The sequence below is a fragment of the Eucyclogobius newberryi genome, unplaced genomic scaffold (genome assembly GCF_026437365.1).
Source record: "Eucyclogobius newberryi isolate DKJ021-1_F unplaced genomic scaffold, fEucNew1.0.hap1 SCAF_9, whole genome shotgun sequence".
In the NCBI taxonomy this organism is placed as follows: Eukaryota; Metazoa; Chordata; class Actinopteri; order Gobiiformes; family Gobiidae; genus Eucyclogobius; species Eucyclogobius newberryi.
In genome coordinates, this window is record NW_027316532.1 from 35,315,347 (window position 1) to 35,325,228 (window position 9,882).

Consider the following 9,882-nt stretch of genomic DNA (forward strand, 5'->3'; position numbering starts at 1 on the left):
AAACCCTAATTTGTTTATGTGAGCCACTATTCCACTCCATACATGTGACGCAATTGTTTAATACTACCGACGCTGTGCTACTTCCTGAGGCTCATCTATGAAAAGCACTTTGGCTATTGAGCTACGTCATCATTTATAATCCTTTCAATAAATGTAATAGCTCAGATTACTGTATTTACTTTCTTTTTACCAGTTTTATTTGTACAGTTTTTATTTATTGAATTAATCCTACATTTTGTTATTATTATTTTTACCTTGTCCCTACATCAGCCCTATTTTTTATTTTGTAGTTATCTGAAATGCGTTATACTTTAGAAGTTTAGTTTGTTTTGTCATTTCCAACACAAAATAATCTAATCTAACAATCTTTATGCTACTTTTTATGTGGTCTTAAACTAGTTCTGATAACAGTCAAGATAATTTAAAATCTGTTCAGAAAAGATCACATTTTGTCTTGAAATTTGTGTCTAGTTTCAATACTAGTTTTAGTATTGATTAGTATTAAATTTATGGTACTTTTGACAACAAGGCAAGGCAAGTTTATTTGTAGAGCACATTTCATACACAAGGCAATTCAAAGTGCTTCACACAACAGGAAAAAATGCATTCAAATCACAAAGAAATGACAGAAATCACAGTTAAAGAAACAAGAGAAGAGTGCAAATAAAAATCCTTTCAGTCATATGCACAGCTAAACAACCCTACTCAAACTTTATTTCTCTATCCAGGTCGTACACATCGGTCCAATCAGGTAACAGCACCGGAGTACATCTTCCTCATCTCAGAGTTGGCTGGGGAGAGACGCTTTGCATCCATTGTAGCCAAAAGATTAGAAAGTTTGGTAAGTATCAAATTGTATATTTGTGTACTTTCTGTGTCCTACTTTCTTTTGCATAATTACCAGCCATGGCTTTGTCTCTGGGGATATTCTTGTTCTTTTTGATCGTTGGAGCGATTATTCTTTTACACTCACTGTAAATAGAGGCTTAATGTTATGTGCTTATTCAATACGGTTCTCAGTCAATGTAATTTAATACATTTCCCTTCGTCACCTCATGTTCTCCCTTTTCCTGACCCTAACTGTGAACACACAGTGCATGTATTACCATTTTCTTTGTTCATATCAATAGACTCATCTAAAGTCTATAAAGCTCTTGTGTAATATTGTGTACTGTCCAAATCGCTTTTCCATCTATCAATTCACCACAATACTTGCAGTCATTTATTACTATAGTGACACAGCATGACAATTTTGGGGAAAAGGCTGGAGTCTGCGCTAGTTCTTGGAAGTAGTTTGTGCTTTGCCAGCCATGGTCGGTAAATCCACATTCAGAATAGGTCATGTTTGACTGCATCCGTCCAATACAAGCAGGCAACCCCACTGAATAGCAGCTGTGTTATGCCCCAGTTCCTCTTTTGTTTAGGTAGTTTTGTGTAATTTTGTGACTGCTTTCAATATTCTTTCTTTGTTGTTTATCATAATGTTGATTGTAACTTATTGAGGGTAGGGGTGCTCCTGCCTCTTATGTAAATGTAATAAAATAGTTCACAATGTTGAACCAAACAACCGTGAAGGGAGTCAGCATGTCCTCCCCAATTTCATAACGTTTCCCTCTGACTCCCTTTTTATCATCGAAATATGTTTTGTTTTTTTAACCTGTTAAATGTTCTTAGTTGAAGGCATACGAAAGTGTTTGTCTCTCTACCAGTCCTCGATTCATAAAACCCATCAGTAATTTAAGTCCATTAGACAAAATGAATCCGTTTATAAATGTAATTGATTGTTAAATTGTTTGTGTCGTTGTGTTACTCAGTGTTTTCTTTTTTACGTCCTGTCAGGGTGCTTTAACTCACGGAGACCGGAGAGCCACTGAGTCCAGAGATCTGAGCAAATACAACTTTGAGAACAAGGTAGAGATACATTAAAGACATTTTCTTATAACTAATATTTAAGATTTCCAACCACTCATCTCTTTGCCACTCGATTTGCAGTACGGAACCAAGGCCCTGGACAAAATCACCAAAGCAATACTTGGCTACATCGAGAACAAAGTGCCCCCTCCCAAAGATTACCCCGGGGGCGACCCTATGTTCTTCAGAGGCAAGTTAAACTCTTTCATTTAGTCTGTCACCACCGCAGCACTTTGTAATAACTCTCATGTATTTATTGTAGACATGAAACTTGGGCTGATGGACGTGGGCATCTTCTGCAGAGAGCCTCGCTTCGGGATCAACACTGAAAAAGGTACAATTATTTCTGTAAAACATCGGATCGTTCGCATGAAGCTGTTCCTAATTGAGATTTTTCATTTTAGATTGCTCCATCACCAAGTTCCTGAACCGCATTCTTGGCTTGGAGGTCCACAAACAGAACTCTCTCTTCCAATACTTCACCGACAACTTTGACTACTTAATTGAGAAGGACAAGAAGGAAGGGAAGTACGACATGGGGATTCTGGGTACGTAACATGAGCCTTTTGCTTTAAATAAGGAACTCTAAACTATGAATATCTGTGACCCTTGCCTGCTGAAGAATGAAATAGTAGTGTAACACAGTTATTTCCAAGCTAATTATTTTTGTCTTTTTTGACAGACCTAGCCCCAGGTAACGATGAGATCTATGAGGAGAAACAGGAGACTTTTCTGACAGCTGGGAACCCTCAAGACGGACAGGTCGTTCTTTATAAGGTGTGTATGAAAGCATAACAGGACAGGAATTCTACAGCCACTGCCATCGCTCACGAAATCAGGACAGAAAGAGCCAAAGTGATCATAGCTTATGACAGGATTAAAACAAGAGTTAAAGGTGGAATGGACGATTTTTTTCATTAACTTTTTTATCATATTTCCTCGTGGCGTGGATAAATCATTTGTCCTGCCACGTATCAATCATAAAACGCACCTACCGCTCACCTGCAGCCGCGTGCGGTTCGTCCCCACGTTTCCGCGTGCCTAAGCGCATGGATCTATCATAATATAGTTCCCTCAGTGTACGGGGCAAAGTGAAGACGGAGAAAAACAGTTTGAGCTGACGCAGAAGTGGACCGAAATCTACGGGAGACGAGAGATGCGATGCGATCCGTTGCGCTAATATACAAACGCACGTGTGTGTTGTATCAGTCCACACGGGAGAGTGCGCATGCGCACTTCCACCTGCGTTCTCAAATCGCCGAAAAATCGTCCATTGCGCCTTTAACCAGGACGAAATCCATGTTGAAATCATGTCTAATTTTGAATCAATGAAAACTGAACCAAGGCCAACCATTAAACCATACATCAACCAAAGCAAATGCATGAATAAAACTTGACCATACTGCCTGTCTTTTTTGCCACGTAACCTAAAAGACATGTCCTTACCTTTACCACATTTATGGTACTGCACACCGTTGCCTTATCATCCGATAAGTCCTGTTCTCCCAGAGGTACCGGGGAATATGATTGATGTCACTTTCATAGCAGCAGGCTGTGATCACAGGCTTAGCCCAGGGCTGCTTTGCTGCTGCTGGATTCACCAGTGGAAGGTGGGAACAGGATAATTACTGCTATCTCCTGCTTTTGTCTGTCAGCTGCAGGCTAGCCCACATTTGACATTTGCAACTTCGCAAGCTAACAGTGTGCAGTTAGGAGAGAACTAGTTTGGCAAGTACAAGGTCTGAGTTTTTGTAAGAATGGACTAGAATGTTTGTCTTTTTTGTGCTAATATTTACTGCATGTTTAAGTGTCCTTGACTGCCCCTTAGGACGGCTGGGTAATGTGTTTAATGCTTTAATCTTTCAGATCAGTGTGGACAGAGGAATGCCCTGGGATGAGGCCTACAGCAGGTCATTAAAGCTGAGCAGTCCCGATGAAGGGTTCTACCTGTCTATCAAAGTAGGTTATAAAAAGCTGTGTGCAGTACGTGCTACTATAAACATGCCACGACCTTCTGGTATACGGCATGGCTTGGTAAGAGAGGTAACATTAAGCTTTGACGTCTGTGCCTATAGCCACGAGGGAATACGCTGTCTGTGCTGCTGGCTGAACAGGGAAGAGGCAAAAACTTCCTTGTGTTCAAGCCCAACATCGGCAAACAAACTCACCCGGAAAACCTGGACAATCTGCAGATGCGGTATAGAAAGGTACAACCAACATTATACAATATACTACTGAATAGAAGTCTATTATGCCTGCATGACTAGCTTTTTTTGTTGGAGTCCACTGCCCCCTTGTGGATATGGAAACTTATTGAATTAGATGGAATGATAGGAAATGTTAACAGTCCTTACCAAAAGGGCTTCTTTTCTTGTTTTATTTTTTTCAATCATTGAATTACTTTTTCTTCAGGTGAGCGCAGAGGAAGCCAAGGACCACTGGGAGAACCAGTTTGTCTTCTCATTCAAGAAGTGCAGCCATGCCATCTGGTAAGAAAACTCCACAACAGGATTAATGGCTTACTTCATCCAATCACACAGGGGTTGTGTTGGCCTCAGTAAGAGTAATATGAGGTCAGATGCCATTCTCTAAGAACTTACTGATCACCTGAGAATACGTCCTGATGAAACTGCCTTCTTACGTGTACAAAGATATAGATTGACTAATACTTTATGCTTTATGTTCAAGTAACTGCTTTACAGGAGTCAGCAAATGTTACCAAACGCATTACGTATCTCAGCAGTAATTGTGTGGTGACATGGTACTCTCTTTGAACAGGAATGGGAAGTGTAAGAAGGTGGACGAGGGCCTGGAGTGTCTGCAGGGCATGCGGCTGAGGCAGTACCACATGTTGTGTGGAGCTTTGCTCAGAGTCTGGAAACGAGTGTCTGACGTGGTGTCTGACATCACCAACTCCAGCATCCTGCAGATCGTCCGGCTCAAGACCAAGCAGCACAGCAAACAAGTTGGTCAGTGTACTCTCTCAACTTTTACTACCGTAGATACTCTGAAATGAGTACCGTATGTACTAGTACCTTCTTAAAAAAGGAAATACCGTACTCCTTTGAGTAAGAAAAAGGATCACCAAAATACTATTTATTCAATGTTTCCCACAGTTTTATACTGAGACTATGGTATCACAAGTCACCTATATTTGAATAATTTTCTTATCATTATTATCATCATCATCGGTATAAATATCACTTATTGCCTCTAAGCTCGTAGGCTTTATTTGACAGGACAGGACAAGCCAGCTTGAATTGGGGCTGAGATTGGGGAAGAACATGCAGTTCATGGTCGAGAGCTGGATTCAATGTCAGGGATGTGTGCTGTCCACTCGACCACGAGCAGCACGATGATTACAGATTCAATATAGTTACTTCTATATGCTTATGACAATACTATAAACATGGAGTATAATTTTGTTTACCAAGTTTTAGTTCATATTATTCTTGGTACTGGGGGTACTATCTATTAATGGTAAACACTGTATATTGTTGCTGCACTATGAGGGTTTGGTCAGTAAAAACATGTGCATTGTTTCCTGGCTTTATCAATTTACTGAATGTCCCTCCCCACTTTTCACCCACAGTTCACACTGCTTATGGTCCTGTATGGTTTAATGAATCCCCTTAAATCTCACCTTAACAACAGTTGTAAATCATTTAGACGATGTTCATTGTTTTCTGTGTGGCAGGTATCAAAATCCCAGAGAACTGTGTGGCGCGTGTGCGTGACGAGCTGCTGCTGATGAACGAAGAGGTGAAGCGGCGGCGCAAAGAACGTCAGCAGCAGGCTCTGGAGAAGCGCCAGGCCGAGGAGCGCATGAAGAAGATGGAGCAGGAAAACAAGCACCTCCTGGCCAATCTGTTCAGCAGCAAACCCCTCCACAACCAGTCCCTCACCCTGGCCCAGAACCAGCTCCTCAAACAGAAACTGAACCCTCTGCTGCTGACACAGACTCAGAGTTTACCATCACTGCAGCGAATGCACGGCGCCAGCCACACTTTACAGCAGCAGCAGCAGCAACAGCAACAGCCCGCTCACAAGATCACACTGTTGACTTTACAAAGAGGTCAGAGCCAGCCCCGGACGGCCCACAAAGGCTGGTCCAGTAATTCTACCACTAGCACCAACAACCAGGTCCTGTCTAAGGCCATGCCCAGCCCTGTCAGCTCAAGATACCCCTTTTACCCACAATCCTTACAGTCCTTCAGTAATAGCTTCCCTCAGATTAAGACCCTTCCTCTCCATCAGAACACCGCTAAAGTGTCATCCAAAGATCCCCTGGAGGAGATCCTAGACTTGACCGTGGGCTCGCCTTCCCCCTCCCGAGACATCTCAGACAATGGCAGGCTGGGCATAGCAGACCCTCTGCCCAATCGCACGGATTTTAAGGATGATTTCGATTTGGAGTCGTTGATATCTCAAAGCGCCCAGCAGAACACCCAGTCTGGTCTGCTGCAGAACCACAACCTTTTGACTAACCATCAAGACTTGTTGGATTTGTTTGACTTAGCGTTGCCCGCCCAGAATCACACACAGAATGCCAGCCCTTCTTCTTCTACCTCCTCCTGTTCCTCCAGCTCTTCGGTCTCGAACAACCACTTCTCCCACAGCCTCCTGTCCTCGTCAATGCTTCTATCTCCTCCTCCATCGCAGTCTATTTACAGTCCTACTTCATCCTCGTCTCTATTCTCAAACTCGCCGTTCTCATCTCAGTTCCTCATCCCGCAAACCGAACCTCTCGCCCTGACCAACGGCAACTGCGGTTCAGGCACTCTGGACGTCCGCGAGGCTCTCAACAGCATGCTGGCCGGACCGGACCGCAAATCTGTCATCCAGTACCGACCCAATAACTAAAGTGTTTGGTTGGACGTTTAGCTTTTTTATTTAGACTTTTACGTGTGTGTCTGTTATCCGCTGCTGTCCACGCCGCTCTCCCCTCAGGGCATAGTCACGTCACTGCCCCGCGCCCGCCCTCACAACACCAAAGTGTGTCCTCCACAGAGAAAGGCAGCTGTTCACATGAGGTGACTGTATGGAATCAAAACAGGAGCTGTCAAACAAAACCTTCACATGATAAGGTGGATAGCTCCCCCTGGTGGTGAAGAAACCACCAGCGTAAACCACGACTAAAGACTTTTGCTTTAGGCTCGCCTCATATTGACTTTTTGTATGCAAGGCTTCATGTACATTAATGTTATAGACAGGGAGGGTTGAACTGGAAGGCAGCAGGAATTATATTGTTATCTAGCCATGAAATGCCTCAGTTTTCATGTTTGTGTTGCTTGTCCTCGAGTGTGTCCCTGTTTGTATGAACACTAGTGTGAGGGAAAGGGAGGAAGAGCAGTCTGCTGTTGCTAACAGTGCCTTTGGAAAAATCTATTAATGCAGTCTTTGAAATCCATGTAGCCTAATGTATAGATTTGTACTTGGAGCTATGGTTTGAACTTTAATTTAATATATATTTGTAATGGATGTTTAGCCCTCTCAGATGTGCGTGTTACACTATGCTGTTGGTGTGTTTCAGATGAACCTCCTCTCAGCCTGTACATTAGAATAATAGTATATGGAGACCTTGTTCTCACTGTCCTTTGTCCTTTCTGATGCGACAGCCCGGCACAAGTTGTAAAAACAGCTCCTTCATGGTCAGTGGGAAAAAACTGTGTCCAAGAAGATATCACACTTTCTGTGTCTTTGATCGTGAGATCAAAGATGTGAGTTCTGGTTTGTTTTTGGATTACTCAGGAAATGCTTTGCTCTTGTCATTGGATTAATTTCAGCCATTACAGTTTGTGGGAAACTAAAAGTATATATATCAAGATAAGTAAATTCTGAAATAATTTATTCCAATCTCGTCTCAAAAAACTAAATTAATCATGAATTCTAATAGAATCAAATGTAACCTTGGTTGGTAAATGTGTGAGTTTAGCCACAGTTTGTGTGAAAGTTGTGGGATTAAGTCCTGGTTTGAGTCCTCAAAAAGCAATAAGTCCTTTGTCTTTGTTAATTTTACCATAAAATGCCTGGTTCTGTTTACAGTCGGCGGGCAAAGTGGGGCTCCTCTGTTTCTGGAACAGCAGATAAATATGTAGATCATTTGTACAGTTTTTCACGGGGAGTGCGCAATGCGTTCTGGATAAAAGTTAATATTATTTATATTTAAGGGATATTTAGAGTTTAGATATGTTATCCTACTTGTTATATAGTCCAAATGTATTGGTCAGGGAAGTTTCTAGTTTTGAAAAGAATTCTATCAAATTCTATTATAACCTGCCACCAAATACTATTGCACTGTTCTGTACTGCTGTTCAGTGTCTGGGTTTATTTCTGCTCATATTGTCATATTTCTTTCCTCATACAAAATGATTTCTCCAAATGTAAACCTTTTCTTTGAGTCCTCTCTCCGTTTGCAGGAAATACCAAAGTATTTGACAGTTCCCCCTGGCTCTACACTTTCAGACCATTATCGATCTCAGGAAGAAACCAGGTGAAACAGTGGGGCAGAAATGCTTAAAGTCCCGTATGAAATAAATAACCAATATGAGTTTCTTAATCTGTGCTGTGACTTGCTGTAATTGTGTTAATGTGATGGGGTTGTTTATGCCTTCTTAGGGCAAAGAGCAAAGGCTGTTTCTTTTAAGGAACATTTTTACTTCTATGGATACTTTTTTATTCGTATTTTATTTGATATTTTTGTATGTTAAAGCTGACATTTGTTTGAAGTCAGTTCTGCCCTGGCTTGTGTAAAATGTGCAATGAGCTATCCAGGCCTTTTTCCTGTTCCTCGGTGGAGCACAGCATTTGCAGTCAGCTGACACAAAATCCCAACTTAAATCATTTTAGTCAATTTCCTTTCCACATTTAAATTTCTTTACTTGTTCATCGGGCACATTCCAAGACCAAGGTCTAAAAATGCCGTGGTTGAATGACTATGAAATCTCAAAATTATGCATTATGAAATTATAAAGCTTTTGAACATATTTGTGTAGCTAGGCCTTTATAATATTTTATCATTTTGCACTAAGAATGGCATAATCAAGTTACTGTTGTTATGATTGAGTATTGCCGGCTTGTGTTCCCGTTCTTTGCGATGCTTTGTGTTCTGTAGCCATCTTGTTTCACCACCGTTCGCATATTATATAAATGTTATCACTTTCAAATAATTTATTGTTAACAGAAAAAAACAAACAAAAACATGCTACTGATTGTATGTATTTTTCAACAAAGCCTATTTTTTCTGTATAAAAAAGAAAACTGTGTTCAGCACTTTTATTCTGGGTTGTGCTTTTGTTTTCTATATATTTATAATTTAGATCCAAATGTATATATTGTAAAATTTGTGCCTTTCGACTAATTCTTTAAAAGGTTTTCTACTCATTAAAGGAAGGACTATATGAAAATGCAATCTTAACTTTGTAAACAAATAAAACTTGAAGATTGCTGAAAATGGGTCTCGTTTATTTGCTGCAGAGGTGGAAAACTACACAATTCTTCGACTCTCAATTTAATGGGAAATACTTTGACGATTTACTCATAAAGTACATTTTTAAACATTTACTTCCTCACTTTTATTTAAAGTAGATTTTTGTACATGCTAATTTTACTTTCACTTGAAAATAGTTATTTGGTTACTTCTTCCACCACTGCTACTATTACCGTGGCAGCTGCAGATTTCACGTTTACGAGTTGAATATTTCTTTACAAATAAATCAATAAAAGTTTTCTGAAAGTATATTGGCCAATTCTACAAGAAAAGGAAAATGTATGTCTGGGAGGACATACAGGCGATACCTGGTTTTACCGCGTGGGGGTGCAGGTTTCAACCCGGCGCGGTCAAATAGCCCAGCAGTTTCAGGAGCCGCGGCACAAAATAGCCGCAGTTTCGGCCGCGCGCCCTCATAATAAATAATAATTGGCGTTTTGATCTAATCTGTAATCTGGTCATCTAATTTAACACTGGGCAGT

General features: G+C 40.9%; 2 protein-coding genes across 5 annotated transcripts in view; one reads left to right on the forward strand and one right to left on the reverse strand.

Annotated features, from left to right (window-relative positions):
- The window catches only part of sbno2b (strawberry notch homolog 2b), a 34,108-nt gene extending 24,744 nt beyond the window's left edge, over positions 1–9,364 (forward strand). For all 4 annotated transcript variants that reach the window (XM_072438475.1, XM_072438476.1, XM_072438477.1 and 1 more), the window contains 11 exons: positions 729–841; positions 1,840–1,911; positions 1,993–2,101; positions 2,174–2,245; positions 2,316–2,459; positions 2,594–2,688; positions 3,778–3,870; positions 3,987–4,118; positions 4,324–4,400; positions 4,690–4,880; positions 5,609–9,364. In XM_072438475.1, the coding sequence (XP_072294576.1) occupies positions 729–841; positions 1,840–1,911; positions 1,993–2,101; positions 2,174–2,245; positions 2,316–2,459; positions 2,594–2,688; positions 3,778–3,870; positions 3,987–4,118; positions 4,324–4,400; positions 4,690–4,880; positions 5,609–6,774 (2,264 nt within the window). In that variant the 3' untranslated portion in view covers positions 6,775–9,364. The remainder of the gene's footprint in view (positions 1–728; positions 842–1,839; positions 1,912–1,992; positions 2,102–2,173; positions 2,246–2,315; positions 2,460–2,593; positions 2,689–3,777; positions 3,871–3,986; positions 4,119–4,323; positions 4,401–4,689; positions 4,881–5,608) is intronic.
- polr2eb (RNA polymerase II, I and III subunit E, b) overlaps positions 1–9,882 on the reverse strand; it is a 311,979-nt gene that overhangs the window by 263,858 nt on the left and 38,239 nt on the right. The window lies entirely within an intron of this gene.